This window comes from Agelaius tricolor, unplaced genomic scaffold, assembly GCF_023055355.1.
Source record: "Agelaius tricolor isolate 1412-34295 unplaced genomic scaffold, bAgeTri1.0.p SCAF_55, whole genome shotgun sequence".
Lineage (NCBI taxonomy): Eukaryota > Metazoa > Chordata > Aves > Passeriformes > Icteridae > Agelaius > Agelaius tricolor.
In genome coordinates, this window is record NW_027269315.1 from 1,072,134 (window position 1) to 1,088,999 (window position 16,866).

The window sequence follows — 16,866 nt, forward strand, 5'->3', positions numbered from 1 at the left end:
AAGTTCCCAATGCAGCAGGAAAAAGGAAAGAAGTGAGGAAAGCCCTGGCTGGCAGCAGCCAAAGGGGTTCTCAGAGGCCCAACAGAAATGTGTTACTTCATTTAAATTTTCAAAATAATCTTTATTTTGGTTTTTAGTATAAAAATCCACAAGTTCAGTGCAGCACAGAGAGTCCGAGAGCCAAGCTCGGGAACAGTCAGGGATGGTCACACACACAGAGAACGCAGATTCAGATTAAAGTGAAATATTTAAGATAAAATAGAACCGAATCTGAGCTCTTCCTTCATCAAGTAACAACCAAAAAGAAGAAAAACACCCGACTGAGGATCCCTGAAGTGTTCCTCCCAAAAGCTTGTGGAGGTTTGGTTATCAATGCATTGATAAACCCATCGATAAACCCATTCAAAATACCCCATTCATAAAACCCACCTACAACCACCCCATTCATAAAAATCTATTTACAACCACCCCATTCATAAAAAATCCATTTACAACCATCCCATTCACAAAAAAACTCCTCCATAAACCACCAATTTACACCTCATTGATAACCCCCAAACCATCCCGACACTAAAGAGGGAACCCAAGGGATTTGGGTGCTCCCTGACAGTTCCCCCAAACCATCCCGACCCTAAAGAGGGAACCCAAGGGATTTGGGTGCTCCCTGACAGTTCCCCCAAACCATCCCAACCCTCAAGAGAGAACCCAAGGGATTTGGGTGCTCCCTGACACTTCCCACCCCCAGCACAGATGGAAACGGCCTCTCGGATTTAAGGAATTCGGGTGCAAAAAGGCCAGGTTCAAGTTAAAACCAAGCGTTTGCTAATTAAGCATTAATTAAACCTGGCTCTAGCTGGAATGGGGAGGATTCCACAGGAGCAGCAGCACGGCCCTGGCACCGCTCATGGCTTTGATTGGAGCTGAAGTGCAAAAAATCCAAAATTACTGGGAGGGGATTCAAAAAAATCCCAGGACAGAGGTTCCTGGAGGAAAAGGTGGGAGAGGGTGAGGGGGAACCTCGGGGCAGGCCAGGAAGGGCTCAGGTTTTATCTCTGGGAAGGAATTTTGCCTCTGGGAAGGAATTTTGCCTTTGGAGAGGAGATTTTTGCCTCTGGGAAGGGAATTTTGCCTTTGGAGAGGAGATTTTTTCTGCTTCCTACCCAAAATCCACCTTTCCCAAAAAAAAGAGAACCCTGGATGGGTCCAGCAGAGGGATGAGGTGGGGAAACCCCTCCCCAGGGCTTAATTAGGCCATTAATTAATTAGAGCTGCATGTAAATGAGGAAAGGGCGGGGCTGAGCTCACCCCCATTTGTGAAGGAGCCCCCCAAGTGACCAAACCCCTCCCCCCCCGTCACCCCCTTGTGTCACCTGGCGCAGGTACCTGGGGGGAGGGGCTGGGGGGGACCCCAAAGGGGCAGGGGGACCCCAGCACGGCCCCCCCTCACCAGAGGCCGAAGCCCCCCCCCGGCCCCCCCGGGAAGCCCCCCTTGCGCGGGGGCAGCAGAACGGCGGCTCCGGGCGGCACCGGCACCGGGGCGGCGCCCGCGGGGCACCCGGCAGGCGGCGGCTGCAAGGAAACAGGGACGGGTCACTGTCGTGATAGGGGAGGGGTCACTGTCGCGATAGGGGATGGGTCATCTTCACGATAGGGGAGGGGTCACTGTCGCGATAGGGGACAGGTCATCTTCACGATAGGGGAGGGGTCACTGTCGTGATAGGGGAGGGGTCACTGTCACGATAGGGGAGGGGTCAGTGTCACGATAGGGGAGGGGTCACTGTCGCGACAGGGGACGGGTCATCTTCACGATAAGGGAGGGGCCACTGTCGTGATAGGGGACAGGTCACTGTTGTGATAGGGGAGGGGTCACTGTCGCGACAGGGGACAAGTCAGTGTCATGATAGGGGACGGGTCATCTTCACGATAGGGGAGGGGTCATCTTCACGATAGGGGAGGGTCACTGTCGTGATAGGGGACAGGCCACTGTCGTGATAGGGGAGGGGCCACTGTCACAATAGGGGACAGGTCACTGTCGTGACAGGGGACGGGTCAGTGTCATCACATGGGATGGGTCACTGTTGTGACCGGGGATGGGTCACTATCACAATAGGGGGACGGGTCACTGTCACTACATGGGGACAGCTGAGATCACTGTCATGACAGGGGGACAGGTCACTGTCACGACACGGGGCAGCCAAGGTCACTGTCACAACAGGGGATGGGTCACGGTCATGATAGGGGACAGGTCACTGTCAGGACAGGGGGACAGCTGAGATCAGTGTCATGACATGGGACAGGTCACTGTCACGATAGGGGACAGCCGAGGTCAGCATCGCAACAGGAGCGGGGACAAGGCTGTGACAGGAGGGACAGGAGGGACCTGTGCCAGGGACAGCCGAGGGCAGCGTCACACCCCAGCCCCGCCGAGGGACAGCGACAGGGCTGGGACACAGCCCCGAGCCACCCCTGGGGCTGCAGCACCTGGGCCAGGACAGGGACACCTGTGCTGTGACATGAGGACACACTGTCACCTGTGCTGTGATATGGGACACCTGTCACCTGTGCTGTCACCTGGGACACACTGTCACCTGTGCTGTCACATGGGACACCTGTGCTGCCACCTGGGGCACACTGTCACCTGTGCTGTGACATGAGGACACACTGTCACCTGTCCCCAAGCTCCAGGTGGGAATTCCAGGGGAGCAGGAACCTCTGAGGCTCCAGGAGAGGGGAGCCCAAGGGGGCTGGGGGAGCAGGGCCAGGTGAGCGTGGACAGGTGAGCATGGACAGGTGAGCAGGGCCAGGTGAGCAGGGCCAGGTGAGCATGGACAGGTGAGCATGGACGGGTGAGCATGGACGGGTGAGCATGGACAGGTGAGCATGGATGGGTGAGCAGGGCCAGGTGAGCATGGACAGGTGAGCATGGATGGGTGAGCATGGACGGGTGAGCATGGACAGGGGAGCATGGACAGGTGAGCAGGGCCAGCATGGACAGGTGAGCATGGACAGGGGAGCATGGACAGGTGAGCAGGGCCAGCATGGACAGGTGAGCATGGACAGGTGAGCAGGGCCAGCATGGACAGGTGAGCATGGACAGGGGAGCATGGACAGGTGAGCAGGGCCAGCATGGACAGGTGAGCATGGACAGGGGAGCATGGACAGGTGAGCAGGGCCAGCATGGACAGGTGAGCATGGACAGGGGAGCATGGACAGGTGGAGCATGGATGGATGAGCATGGACAGGTGAGCATGGACAGGTGAGCATGGACAGGTGAGCATGGATGGGTGAGCAGGTACAGGTGAGCAGGGCCAGGTGAGCGTTCCCAGGTGAGCAGGAGCCTCTCCCAGCTCACAGGAAGTGCCAGGCCCAGGTGTGGGGACAGGTGAGGTCAGGTGAGGTCAGGTGAGGTCAGGTGAGGTCAGGGGGTCAAGGCCCCCCTTGCCCACCTCCCCCCAGGCCACACCCAGCCCAGCTGTGACCCAGGGCCACCTGTGATCCCAAATCCCACCTGGAAGTGCCCAAAGCCACCTGGATGGGGCTGGGACTCACCTGGGCCGGGGCCGGGTGATCTTCAGGTCCCTCCCCACCCAAATCCCCAAACCCCACAGATCCACCTGCACTTCCTGGGATGCTGCCAGTGCCACCTGTCCCAAACCATCCCACCTGTCCCAGTCCCACAGACACACCTGGTATCACCTGGATAGTGCCAGTGCCACCCCAAAATTTCCCACCCCATCCCAAATCCCACAGATCCACCTGCCCTCACCTGGATCCTGGCCTGTCCCAAACCTTCCCACCTGTCCCACCCCCACAGATCCACGTGGTAGCACCTGGATGCTGCCAGTGCCACCTGTCCCAAACCCTCCCACCTGTCCCAACCCTTCCCACCTGTGCCACCCTCCCAGCTCCACCTGCCCTCACCTGGATGCTGGCAGTGCCACCTGTCCGAAACCACCCCACTGTCCCAGTCCCACAGATCCACCTGCACTTCCTGGGATGCTGCCAATGTCACCTGTCCCAACCCTTCCCACCTGTCCCAGTCCCACAGATCCACGTGGTATCACCTGGATGCTGCCAATGTCACCTGTCCCAAACCATCCCACCTGTCCCAGTCCCACAGACCCACCTGCACTCACCTGGATAGTGCCAGTGCCACCCCAAAATTTCCCACCCCATCCCAAATCCCACAGATCCACCTGCACTCACCTGGATCCTGGCACTCCCACCTGTCCCAACCCTTCCCACCCCTCCAGCTCCACCTGCCCTCACCTGGATGCTGGCAGTGCCACCTGTGCCCAGCCTGGCAGCGCTGTCCAAGCCCCCCTCCAGCAGCACGGGGGATCCTGCTGGGTACACCTGGCCCAGGGGCAGAAAGGCCACGGGGGAGCCCAGGCCCAGCAGGGGCAGGGGCGGGGCCAGGGGCAGGTACAGGGACGCACCTGGGCACGCTGGGGACACGGGGGGGACCCCAGCAGCGCCCAGGGGGACGAAGCTGAGACGGTAGAGCTGCAAAAACAGCGAGATGACAGCGAGGTGACACAGGTGCCACCCCCCAGAGACAGGTGTCACCCCCTCATCCAGGTGTGCACCCACCCAGACAGGTGTCACCCCCACCCAGGTGTGCATCCCACCCATACAGGTGTCACCCACCTCCCCCCAGACAGGTGCCACCCCCTCAGACAGGTGTCACCTCACCCAGACAGGTGCCACCCCTACCCAGACAGGTGTCAGCCCCCACAGACAGGTGTCACCCCCTCACCCAGGTGTGCACCCACCCAGACAGGTGTCACCTCACCCAGACAGGTGTCACCCCCTCAGACAAGTGTCACCCTCCCCACCCAGGTGTGCACCCAGCACCCAGGGGTCTCTCTGGCCCTTGGGAGTTTCCAGGGGGTGTCCAGGGGGGGGATCTCAGGGGTCCCTGTCCCATTGGGGGGGTCTCGGGGGTCTCTATCCCGGGGGGGGGGATCTCGGGGGTCTCTGTCCCATTTTGGGGGTCTCTGGGTGGTCTCTGTCCCATTGGGGGGGTCTCTGGGTGGTCTCTGTCCCATTTTGGGGGTCTCTGGGTGGTCTCTGTCCCATTTTGGGGGTCTCTGGGTGGTCTCTGTCCCAAGCCCCCCCCAGGCTCACCTGCCTGCAGGAGTTGGGGTCACCTGAGCTCCCCCCTGGGCTCTCATGGGGGAATTTGGGTCACCTGGGCCATGGGAGGGGGGGGCCCTGCCCAGGTGAGCTCCGGGTTCCCCTGGGCCAGGGACAGGAGGGGTCCCAGGGTGAGGCCCCTCCAGACAGGTGTGTTCCATGTGTCCCACGTGTGCCATGTGTCCCATGTGTGCCGTGTGCGTGTCCCGTGTGTCCCACGTGTGCCATGTGCCCCACCTGTGTGTCCTGTGTGTCCCATGCGTGTGTCCTGTGTGTCCCACGTGTGCCATGTGCCCCACCTGTGTGTCCTGTGTGTCCCATGCGTGTGTCCTCTGTGTCCCACGTGTGCCATGTGCCCCACCTGTGTGTCCTGTGTGTCCCACGTGTGCCGTGTGTCCCATGTGTCCTGTGTGTGCCATGTCTCCCATGTATCCCACACGTCCCACGTGTCCCACCTGTCCTGTGTGCCCTGTGTGTCCCACACATCCCACATGTCCCACATGTGCCATGTGTCCTATTTGTCCCACGTGTCCCATCTGTGTGTCCTACACGTCCCATGTGTTTCACGTGTCCCACATGTCCCACCTGTCCCATGTATCCCACATGTCCCACGTGTCCTCTCTGTCCCATGTGCACTGTGTGTCCCATGTGTGTGTCCCACATGTCCCACCTACCTCGGGGTACGCAGGCTCAGGGTAGGGGGGCGGCTGCAGCAGGGGCAGAGCCTGGGGGTACCCGGGGGGGGCCGGGGCTGGGAACAGGGGCTGGGCTGGGAACGGCCCTGGGGGGGACAGAAATGGGTCAGGAGAGCCGGGACCGAGGGCTTGGGTTGGAACTGAGCCAAAAACTGCCCTGGCAGGAAAAGGCATCGCCCCCGGGCCCTGTGCCCACCCCGGGCATCGCCCCCGGGCCCTGTGCCCCCCCCGCGCATCACTCCCGTGCCCTGTGCCCCCCGTGGGCATCAGTGCCATCGCTGCCCCTGCCGTGCATCCCCCGGGCATCAGCCCCATCAGTGCCCAAACTCTGCCTCCCCGGGCATCGCCCCCGGGCCCTGTGCCCCCCCTGGGCATCACCCCTGTGACCCCCCCCAGGTGCCATCACTGCCCTGCCGTGCACCCCCCGGGCATCACCCCTGTGCCCCCCCGGGCATCGTCCCCGTGCCCTGTGCCCCCCCTGGGCATCAGCCCCATTACTGCCCACCCTGTGCCCTCCCCGAGCATCACCCCTGTGCCCCCCTCAGGTGCCATCACTGCCCCTGCCGTGCACCCCCCGGGCATCGCCCCCGGGCCCTGTGCCCCCCCTGGGTATCAGCCCCATCACTGCCACCCTGTGCCCCCCCAGGCAGCTCCCCCAGTGCCCCCATGGCATCAGCCCGGCCTCAGTGTCCCCCCAGCGCTGCCACGCCCCCCTCCTCCCCTCAAGGCATCGCCCCCCACTCCCCCCGATGCCTCAGAACCCCCCTACCCCTCTCATGGTATCTCCCCCCAAAGCCCCCCCCCGCGCCCCCTCCCCATGGTATCTCCCCCAGCCCCGCCTCCCGGCTCAAAGCGAGGCTGAGTACGCGTCTCCATGGCAACCCTCGCCCCGCCCCTCGCCCCGCCCCGCCCGCCCCTCACGCGCCCTTAAAGGAGCCGCGGCCCTGGGCGGCGCTCCCGGCCAGGCCCGGCGGCTCCGCTGAGGGCACCGAGGGCCCGGCCCGGCCTTGCCTTTGCCGTTCATGGCGGCGGCGGCTCCCGCGGGCACGGCGCGGGACGAGGCGGAGGAGGAGGAGGAGGCGGGGGCGGCCCGTGGGGGAGGGTGAGGGACGGGGCAGGAAGCGGGACAGGAAGGGAGCGTCGTGACGTCATCGCGCTCGGGGCGGGGCCACGCGCTCTTAAAGGGACCGCGGGAAACGTTGGGGGAGGAAATGAGGGCGGGTCCTAAAGGGGGCGGGGTCACGATGGGAGGGGCTGGAGGGGAGGGGTCCCTAAACAGGGTCTGGGGTCCTTAAGCGGGGTCAGGGGTCCTTAAGCGGGGTCAGGGGGCCCAAACAGGGTCGGGGGGCCCTAAATAGGTCTGGGAGTCCCAAAAAGGGCCTGGGGGTCTCTAAACAAGGTCTGGAGTTCTATATTTGAGCATTAATAAGAATTTATTAATAAGAATAAGAATTTAATATTAAAAATATAACATGAGAATTTCATATAAATTGCAGTTAAAATAAATATTTATAAAGTATTTATAAAATATCTATACAACCTTTAGAGGTATATAATACATACTAGAATAATATATAAATATAGTAAATAACGTTAAAATATTAATACAATAGTGTAGCGTATAATATATAGAAATAAATATTAATAAGGATTAATGAATAAGACACTATATTAATTACTGTAATAATATATTAGTACAAAAATCATAATTATCATTAATATATAAATATTTTATTGCATAATATATAGATATATGTATCTATTTAATATATAATATAAAATGTATTTTATATTTTTTATTTATTTTCTATTTATTTATATTTATATATTTAAATGTATAATATAGTAATAGATTATATACATTCTATAAAATATAAATATTTAATAAATTGAATAAATAAAAATATAATAAATAAAAATATATAATATAAATATATATATTTAAATATATTACTATATATATATGGATATATGCCAATAAATTTTTATATAAATGCACAATACATAGCATAATAGTATAATATATTTTTAAAAATTCAACAAATCTGATAAAATAAGGGAATATATAGTACATAAATTAAATATAATGTGTATCACACTTATATAAATAATATATTATATTATTATATTATTATATTATATAATTATAGTTAAAATTATAATTGTGTATATATATATATATTATTACATATGAATAATCCATGTATCTCTGTATGATTAAAGAGCCCCCTTAGGTTGTGAAATGCCCCCTGAAAGTCTCAAATTCCCATTTTTGGGGGGGATTTTTTTCTCCCCGCATTCCGCCCCCACTTTCAGGACTCAAATCTCTCCTTTTCCTCCCGCTCATGAATAATGCAGCAGCTGCGGCATGAATATGCAAATGAGCCTGCTGGCCGTGGGGTGTGCTCATGAATAATTCATGAGGGGAAATGTTCCTCACCCTCAGAAGGCGCAGAAACGGAAAAAAATTCGGATTTACCTTCAAAGGGGGAGGGGGCGGGCGGGAGACACCGAGCTGCGCTTAGACCCCGCTTAGAGACCCCAGACTCATTTAGGGACCCCCAGATCCCGCTTAGGGACCCCAGACTCATTTAGGGACCCCCAGACCCCGCCTAGGACCCCCAGACTCTGCTTAGGGATCCCCAGACCCGTTTAAAGACCTCCAAACCCGTTTAGGAACCCCAGACCCATTTAAGGATCCCCAGACCCATTTAAAGACCCCCAGACTCGCTTAGGGACCCCAAACCCATTTAAGGACCCCCAGACCCATTTAGGGGCGCCCCTCCCTCCATCCCTCAAGCCCCCCCACTGAGTCTTTGTTAATTAAAATCCGCCCCCCCACCCGAGCTGTTTTCCTTTCCCCCGTACGCAAAACCATTCGCTCTATGCAAATGTATGCAAATGAGCCCGGGATTTAACTAGCTGTAGGTATTTAACGATTCGGATTAAATATTCATAATCACGGCAGCGCGTATGCAAATGAGCCCTGCAGAACTGGGCCGCGGCCGCCTATAACAGGTGCACCTGGGCTAATTAGAATATTAATGAATATTAATGATATTAATGAGGAGGGGTCGGGCTGGCTCTGGGGTCATTAATATTGGGTCCTGTCCCCCCAGCCCCTGTCCCCTTTGTCCCCTCTCGTCTCGGGGGTCCTGCGGTTTTGGGGGGGTCTGGAATTGGGGATTTGGGGTTTTGGGGGGGGTCTGGATTTGGGGTTTGGGGGGCTCTGGAATTGGGGATTTGGGGTTTTGGGGGGTCTGGAATTGGCGGTCTGGGCTTTTGCGGGGGTCCTGGATTGGGGATCCGGGGTTTGGGGGGTCCTGGCACTCCGGGTCTGGGGTTTTGGGGGGGGTCTGGAATTCGGGGTTCAGGGTTTGGGGCGTCCTGGATTGAGGATCCGGGGGGTCCGGGATTGGGGATTTGGGGTTTTGGGGGGGTCTGGAATTGGCAGTCTGGGCTTTGAGGGAGGTCCTGGATTAGGGGGGTCCGGGATTGGGTATCTTGGTTTTGGGGGGTCCTGGCACATCGGGTCTGGGGGTTTGGGGGGGTCCTGGATTGAGGATTGGGGTTTTGGGGGGGTCCTGAGACTTCGGGGTCTGGGGTTTAGGGGATCCTGGATTGGGGATCCGGGTTTTGGGGGGTCCTGGCACTCTGGGTCTGGGGTTTTGGGGGGTTCTGGATTGGGGGTTTGGGGTGTGGAAGGTCCTGGATTGGGGATCCAGGGTTTCGGGGGGTCCTGGATTGGGGATCCGGGCTTTGGGGGGTCTTGGCACTCTGGGTCTGGAGTTTTGAGGGGTCTCAGATTGGAGATCCGGGGTTTGGGGGGTCCTGGCACTTCGGGTCTAGGTTTTGTGGGGTTTCTGGGCCGGTAACCTCTGATTTGGGGGTCTTGGAGCTGGAGGTGGTTCTGATGCTGGGCAGGGTCTCTGGTTTTGGGGTTCCAGGGCTGAGGAGGCCTCTGCAGCTCGGGGGTCTCTGTTTTGGGGTTTCTGGTTCTGGGGGTGTCCCTGGTGCCTTAGACCCGGGGGGGGCTCTGGGGTGTCCCTCTGTTGTGAGGGGGGGGTCGCTGCCTCGGGGGGGTCTTTGGGCCCGGGGGCATCTGGGGAGCCTCTGGATTTTGGGGGCTCCTGGAGGGGTCTCCGGCTCTGGGGTCTCTCTGGCCCCGGGGGGCTCTGGCTCGGGGGTTTCCAGAGGGCGTCCAGGGGGATCTCGGGGGTCTCTGTCCCATTGTGAGGGGGTCTCTGGATGGTCTCTGTCCCGAGCATCTCTGGGCTCTTGGGATCTCTGCCCCAGTTGGGGTGGGGGGATGTTTCTGGATAGTCCCAGGGTCTCTGCCCCGGGTCCCTCTCCCGGGTCCCTCTGCCGGGTCCCTGTCCCGGGGGTTTCAGGGGATCTCTGTCACGAGGGTCTCTGGGGTCCCTGTTCGGGAGTGCCTGTCCCGGGGTCCCTCTCCCGGGTCCCTCTCCCGGGTTCCTCTCCCGGTGTCGCTCTCCTGGGTCCCTGTCCCGGGATCCCTGTCCCGGGGTTTCTCTCAGGGGTCCCTGTCCCGGGTTCCTCTCCCGGGTTCTCTGTCCCTGGTCCCTGTCCCGTGTCCCTCTCCCGGGCTCTCTGTCCTTGGTCCCTCTCCCGGGTCCCTCTCCCGGGGTTTCTCTCCCAGGTCTCTGTCCCTGGGTCTCTGTCCCTGGGTCTCTGTCCCTGGTCCCTCTCCCGGGCTCTCTGTCCCGTGTCCCTCTCCCGTGTCCCGGTCCCGGGCTCTCTGTCCCTGGTCCCTGTCCCGTGTCCCTCTCCCGGGTCCCTCTCCCGGGTCTCTGTCCCGTGTCCCTCTCCCGGGCTCTCTGTCCCTGGTCCCTGCCCCGTGTCCCTGTCCCAGGTCCCTCTCCCGGGGTTTCTCTCCCGGGCTCTCTGTCCCTGGTCCCTGTCCCGTGTCCCTCACCCGGGTCCCTCTCCCGGGGTTTCTCTCCCGTGTCCCTGTCCCGTGTCCCTCTCCCGGGTCCCTCTCCCTGGTCCCTGTCCCGTGTCCCTCTCCCTGGTCCCTGTCCCGTGTCCCTCTCCCGGCTGCCCCGGGCCGTGCGCGTTGTCGCTCGCAGCGCCCCCAGCGGCGGCGGGCGGCACGGCGCCTGCGGCAGCGGCCTGCGCATAAATTATGTTCATGACGCAGCAGCCCCGAAACCCCGGGAAGCGCCGCGGCTCCCCCGGCGGGACCCCCGCGGCACCGAGCCCCCCGTGACCCGCCCCCCCCGGCACCGAGCCCCCCGTGACCGCCCCCGCCGGCCCGGACCCGGCCCGGGCTCCCGGGGCCGCCGCCGCCCCCCGCCCCTTTGTGCCGCCGCCTCCGTCGCCGCCGCGGCGATCGCGGGAGCGGCGAGAGCGGCGGGGACCCCCCCCGGCCCCCCCGGGGCTCCCCCGGACCCCCGACCCCCGGCTCGGTGAGTGCGGGGCCGGGGCGGGCGGGGGGCGGCGGGCCCGGCGCGGTGAATATGCAATGGCGTAATTAGCATAATTTATATATTTATGATAAAGAGCGCTGGGGGGGGCGGGGAAGGGGAGAAAACGGCGGAAAACGGGGGACAGCGAGGGGGGGGGGCAGCGGGATTTGGGGGGGAAAGGGGGGTCAGGGGAGATTTGGGAGGCAGGGGGGCTCGGAGCGGGGCGGGGGGGCCGGGAGGGGAACTGGGGAGAACTGGGAGGAACTGGGGAGAGACGCGCAGGAACTGGGGGGCTTGGAACGGTGGGGACTGGGGGGGATCGGGGGGTGCCAGGGGGGGACCCCGGCTTAGGGGACACCCCTGGGGGAACCCCGGAACTGGGGGGGCAGGGAAGGAGGGGCTGGAGAGCCCCGGGGCAGGGATGTCCGGGGGGGGCAGGGGGATTTGGGGACACAGGGCGGGGTTTGGGGCAGTTTTGGGGTCCTGCCAAGGGTGGGGGGGCAAAGAGACCCAGCGGGATTTGGGGGGGGGGGGGGGGGCAGAGGGGCTTGGGGGGAACTGGGCAGAGCTGGGGGGACACGAAGGCTCCGAGTGGGGGCAGGTGGGAGCGGAGGGCACCTCGCACAGTTGGGGTCCCTGGGGGCACCCCGGAATTGGGGAGGGGGGGGGGGGTCCGTGAAGGGGGGGAATGGAGAACTGGGGGGGGCAGAGAACGGGGGTGACCGCCCTGAGCGGGGCATGAGGAATTTGGGGGGGCGGGGGTGGATTTTGGGGTGTAGGAGAGGAGAACAGTGCTGAGGGGGGCAGGACATTGTGGGGGTCCTGGGGGGGTCCAAGGGGGATTTGGGGGGGAAAGACAGATGGGGGGGGTCTGTGGGGCTTGGAGAGGGTGCTGAGTGTGTGGGGGAAACTGGGGGGACATCACGAGTTGGGGGGCACAGAAATGGGGGGTGAGGGGGACCTCGGCTAAGGGGGGGGTCCCGGGAACACCCCTCAATTTTGGGGTCCAGCAAGGGGCAGGAGGGGCTGGAGAGCCCCGGGGCAGGGAAGGGGGATCGGGGGGGCAGGAGAGGAGACACGGGGTGAGGGGCTGGGGACAGTTTTGGGGTCCTGCCCGAGGAGGGGCCGCCGGGAATGGGGGGGCAAAGGCAGTTTGGGGGTCAGAGAGGCTTTGGGGGGGTCTGGGGGGGAACTGGGGAGAACCGGGGGGACACGAAGGCTCTGAGTGGGGGCAGAGGGGGGTGGTGAGGATCTAGGGGGACCTTTGGGTTAGTGAGGGTCCCTGGGTCACCCCGGAACTGGGCGGGGGCGGTCAGGGAAATGGGAGGAGGGGGCTGGAGACCCCTGGGGCAGGGAAGGGGGGGTCTCTGCCCAGGTGGGGGGGGCAGGAGGAGTTCGAGGGAAGTTTTGGGGTGCAGGAGAAGAGAAACAGGGCAGAGGGGGGCAGGACGGTACTGGGGTCCTGTTGGGAACCCCAAAGGGGATTTGGGGGGAAAGGCTGGGCAGGGGAATTGCAGGGGGTACCAAGGTCTGAGGGGCTAAGGAAGGTGGGGGGGGGGGGTCCAAGGACATTTTGGAGTGCTGCAGAACGGGGGGGGGGGGGCACTGTGAGGGTTTGGGGGCACCGAGCACCCCATAGAGGGGGCATTGCCCCCACAGCCACACTGAGCCCCTCCTTTGGTGGTTTTGGGGTGGGGGGACCTTCCCTGGGAGCTGCGCTGGGATGGGGGCAACGGGGGGTCCTCACTTTGGGGGGGAGGAAGGGGGTGGGGCTGTGTTGTCCTGTGCCCCCCAAACCTGTCCTCAGCCCCTCCATCCATGGCCATCCCAGGGGGACTCTTGTGTTCTTCAACCCCTGCACCCCATGTGAGCCCCCCAAAGGAACAGAGGGGGCACAGCACTGACCCCTCATCCCATTGATCCCATTGATCCCATCGATCCTATTGATGGCATCCCATTGATCCCATCCCATCCCATCCCATTGATCCCATCCCATTGATGGCATCCCATTGATCCCATCCCATCCCATTGATCCTATTGATGGTACCCCATGGATCCTGTTGATCTTATTGATCCCATCCCATTGATCCCATTGATAGCATCCCAGTGATCCCATCCCATCCCATTGATCCCATTGATCCCATCGATCCTATTGATCCCATTGATGGCATCCCATTGATGGCATCCCATTGATGGCATCCCATTGATCCCATCCCATCCCATTGATCCTATTGATGGTATCCCATGGATCCTGTTGATCTTATTGATCCCATCCCGTTGATCACATTGATCCTGTTGAATCCTATTGATCCCATTGATAGCATCCCATTGATCCCATCCATCCCATTGATCCTGTCCCATTGATCCCATTGATCCCATCCCATTGATCCTATTGATCCCATTGATCCCATTGATCCTATTGATCCAATGCCATTGATCCCATCGATCCTATCAATCCCATTGATCCCATCTCATCCATCCCATCGATCCCATTGATCCTATTGATCCCATCCCATCAATCCCATTGATCCTGTTGGTCCTATTGATCCCATCCCATTGATCCCATCAATCCCATTGATCACATGCCATCCCATCCCATTGATCCCTTCCCATTGATCCCATTGATCCCATCCCATCTCATTGATCTCATTGATCACATGCCATCCCACTGATCCCATCCCATTCCACTGATCCCATGGATCCCATTGGTCCCATTGATCCCATGGATCCCATACCATCCCCTTGATCCTCTTGATACAATTGATCCCATCTCATCCATCCCATCGATCCCATCAATCCCATCCCATTGATCCTGTTGGTCCTATTGATCCCATCCCATTGATCCCATCAATCCCATTAATCCCATCCCATCTCATTGATCCCATTGATCACATGCCATCCCATTGATCCCATCCCATCCCATTGATCCCTTCCCATTGATCCCATCCCATCTCATTGATCTCATTGGTCACATACCATCCCATTGATCCCATCCCATCGATCCTGTCCCATTGATCCCATTGATCCCATCCCATTGATCCTATCAATCCCATTGATCCTGTTGAGCCCATCGATCCCATACCATCCCTTTGATCCTATTGATCCAATTGATCCCATCCCATTGATCCCATTGATCCCATCCCATTGATCCCATCCCATTGATCCCATTGATCCAATTGATCCCATCCCATTGATCCCATTGATCCCATTGACCCCACCCCATGGGATGCAGTTCCAGGGGTTCCCGTGCCCCCATCCCCTGTGCTGCCCCCCCAGGCTGTCCCGTGCCCTCGGGGACCCTCAGGACCTGGCGTCGCTCTCCAGGTTCTGTCCTGGGGACACCAAACTCTGCCCTGGCCTTGGCAGGGATGGCAATCCCGGCAATAGAAATCCTGGGGTGCCCCTGTGAGGGGGGGTTTGAGGGTCCCCAGGACCAGGGGAGAGATGAGAATCTTGGCTCCATGTTTCAGAAGGCTGATTTATTATTATATATATATATTATATTAAATATATATCATAAAACATATATCATAAAACAATAAACAATATATTATATATAAAGATATATCATAAAATAATAAATATACTAAAAGAAAGAGAAAGGAGACATCAGAAGGCTGGACAAGAATGAATAATAAAAACCCATGACTGCTCAGAGCCTCGACACAGCTGGACCATGATTGGTCACTGAGTAAAAACAATCCACATGGAACCAATCAAAGCTGCACCTGTTGCTCAACCATCTCCAGACCACATTCCAAGCAATCAGATAATTAGCATTTACATTTCTTTTCTGAGGCTTCTCAGGAGAAAATCCCAGTGAAAGCATTTTCATCAAATATCCCAGTGACACCACTGCAGGCTGCTCCCAGTGCCAGGGGCTCCAGAAATGCTGCAGCTTCCATTTGGGGTCGGGATCCTGCCCCCTGTTTTAGTTTTATTATTTGTAGTAGTAATAATAATAATAATAATAATAATAATAATAATAATAATAATAATAATAATAATAATAATAATATTATTCCCTGGATTTTGGGAGTCAGGGTGCTGAAGGTGGGAAGGAAATCAGGGATTGAGGAATTCCACCTTGGCTTCGTGGCTGCTCCCTGCACCTTACTGGGGAAAACAGGGCAAAACCAGGGAAATAGGGCAAAACCAGGGAAATTGTTCCTTTTAGTGCTGCAAAAAGGAGTTAAACTGGCAGCAAACCTGTGGCCAACTGGTTTGGGGTTTTCCCTGATGGAGCGATATAATAATAATAATAATAATAATAATAATAATAATAATAATAATAATAACTATTATTATTATTATTATTACTATTACTATTACTATTATTACTATTATTACTATTATTATTTTTGTTTTATTTTTATTATTTCTTTATTATTATTATTTTATTAATATTATCTTTATTATGTTTTGGTTTACTATTATTATTATCATTATCATCATTATCATAATCATTACCATGTTTTGGGTTTATTTTTATTGCATTATCATTATTATTTGTTTATTATTATTATTATCATTATTATGTTTTGTTTTACTATTATTATAGTTATCATTATTATGTTTTGGTTTTATTGTTATTTGGTTTTATTAATTTTTAATTATTATAGTTATCATTATGGAATAATAATAATAATAATAATAATAATAATAATAATAATAATAATAATAATAATAATAATAATAATAGCACCAAAACACAATAATGATGGGTCCAACTTTTGGACCCATCTCTGCCTCATCAACACTTAATTAACATGGAAATTAAATCCACATGGAGACTAGGAGCATCCTAAATATCCTTCTCTCACCTTTTTCCCCCTCTTTCTTTATTTTTAATATTTTTATTAATATTTTATGCATTTTATGCCTTCCCTCCATCTGTTGCTCCATGGCTGCTCCTCCCTGCCTGCCCTCACCACCATCTGCATAAATTATTTGTCACATTAAATGCCAAAAAATGCCCCAAAAAGTGTGAAAATCGGGATGTGTGATGGGGAAAGGATCTGGAGCTGGATGCCCACCTGCATCCAGCCTGGAATCACAAATGTCTGATTAATTGGCTCATTAATTAGTCTTCTCTCCCGGGTTATTTGTGTCTCCTCCCAGCAGCAGCAGCAGCAGAGAGAAATCCAAGGATTTCTCCTTGAAACTTTCCTGTTTCTCCTGACTGAGTCACCTTTCCCCAAACTCCTCCTTTTGGGGGGGTCTTTAGGGGGGGATCCTGGGGCTCCCAGGTTTTTGGGGAGCAGGGGAGCAGCCAGAGCTCGGCACGGGAACATCTCCAATGTTTTGTGTCCCTCCAGGCCAGAGACCCAGGGACCCCAAAGCTCGGAGAAGCCCCGGGAGCTGCAGCCCCAAAACCAGGAGGGGCAGAATCCCAGAGAGCCGGACCCCAGAGACCCCAAAAACTGGAGCCCAGAGACCCCAAAACCCAGAGAACCAGAGCCCAGGCACCCCAAAACCCAGAGAACCAGAGCCCAGGCACCCCATAACCTGCAGAGCCAGAGCTCAAAGACAGCAAAACCAGAGTCCAGAGACCCCAAAACCAGGAGGGGCTGAACCCCAGAGAGCCGGAACCCAGAGAGCCC

At 56.6% G+C, this 16,866-nt stretch overlaps 2 protein-coding genes and 1 long non-coding RNA gene across 8 annotated transcripts; 1 reads left to right on the forward strand and 2 right to left on the reverse strand.

Moving 5' to 3' along the window:
- Nucleotides 1-100: 100 nt before the first annotated feature.
- DAZAP2 (DAZ associated protein 2) lies at nt 101-6,987 on the reverse strand. Of its 6 annotated transcripts, none has more exons than XR_011684076.1 (4): nt 5,814-6,164; nt 4,270-4,506; nt 1,130-1,569; nt 101-1,069 (listed from the first exon to the last, which is right to left on the reverse strand). XR_011684076.1 is itself a non-coding variant. In XM_071455937.1 (4 exons), exons 1-4 carry the CDS (start codon nt 6,856-6,858, stop codon nt 1,444-1,446), a joined length of 483 nt encoding a protein of 160 aa, XP_071312038.1. In that variant the 5' UTR covers nt 6,859-6,987; the 3' UTR covers nt 101-1,443. The 6 variants fall into 6 exon arrangements, 3 of the variants coding, with proteins under 3 accessions (XP_071312038.1, XP_071312037.1, XP_071312036.1); XR_011684074.1 differs by having other exon boundaries at nt 101-1,088; XR_011684075.1 differs by having other exon boundaries at nt 1,110-1,569.
- On the reverse strand, nt 1,576-2,604 carry LOC139604714 (uncharacterized). Its single transcript, XR_011684077.1, has 3 exons — nt 2,560-2,604; nt 1,962-2,501; nt 1,576-1,801 (listed from the first exon to the last, which is right to left on the reverse strand). It is a non-coding gene; the product is annotated as an uncharacterized lncRNA (long non-coding RNA).
- Nucleotides 6,857-16,850, forward strand: LOC139604726 (formin-2-like). The gene is made up of 3 exons (XM_071455948.1): nt 6,857-6,936; nt 10,226-11,263; nt 16,582-16,850. Exons 1-3 carry the CDS (start codon nt 6,857-6,859, stop codon nt 16,835-16,837), a joined length of 1,374 nt encoding a protein of 457 aa, XP_071312049.1. The 3' UTR covers nt 16,838-16,850.
- The last annotated feature ends 16 nt before the right edge of the window (nt 16,851-16,866 follow it).

Excerpts from the sequence above, each read along its gene's own strand:
- DAZAP2 (XM_071455936.1), bottom strand. The coding sequence starts at position 6,149 with ATGGGGCTGATGCCCGGGGGATGCACGGCAGGGGCAGCGATGGCACTG. Across the intron at positions 4,507-5,813 it reads CTGAGCCTGCGTACCCCGAG|CTCTACCGTCTCAGCTTCGT; the intron begins GTAGGTGGGACA and ends CTGTTTTTGCAG. Across the intron at positions 1,570-3,830 it reads GTGGCACTGGCAGCATCCAG|CCGCCGCCTGCCGGGTGCCC; the intron begins GTGCTACCACGT and ends GTTTCCTTGCAG.
- LOC139604726 (XM_071455948.1), top strand. The coding sequence starts at position 6,857 with ATGGCGGCGGCGGCTCCCGCGGGCACGGCGCGGGACGAGGCGGAGGAG. Across the intron at positions 6,937-10,225 it reads GGGGCGGCCCGTGGGGGAGG|GGGATCTCTGTCACGAGGGT; the intron begins GTGAGGGACGGG and ends CGGGGGTTTCAG. Across the intron at positions 11,264-16,581 it reads GACCCCCGACCCCCGGCTCG|GCCAGAGACCCAGGGACCCC; the intron begins GTGAGTGCGGGG and ends GTGTCCCTCCAG.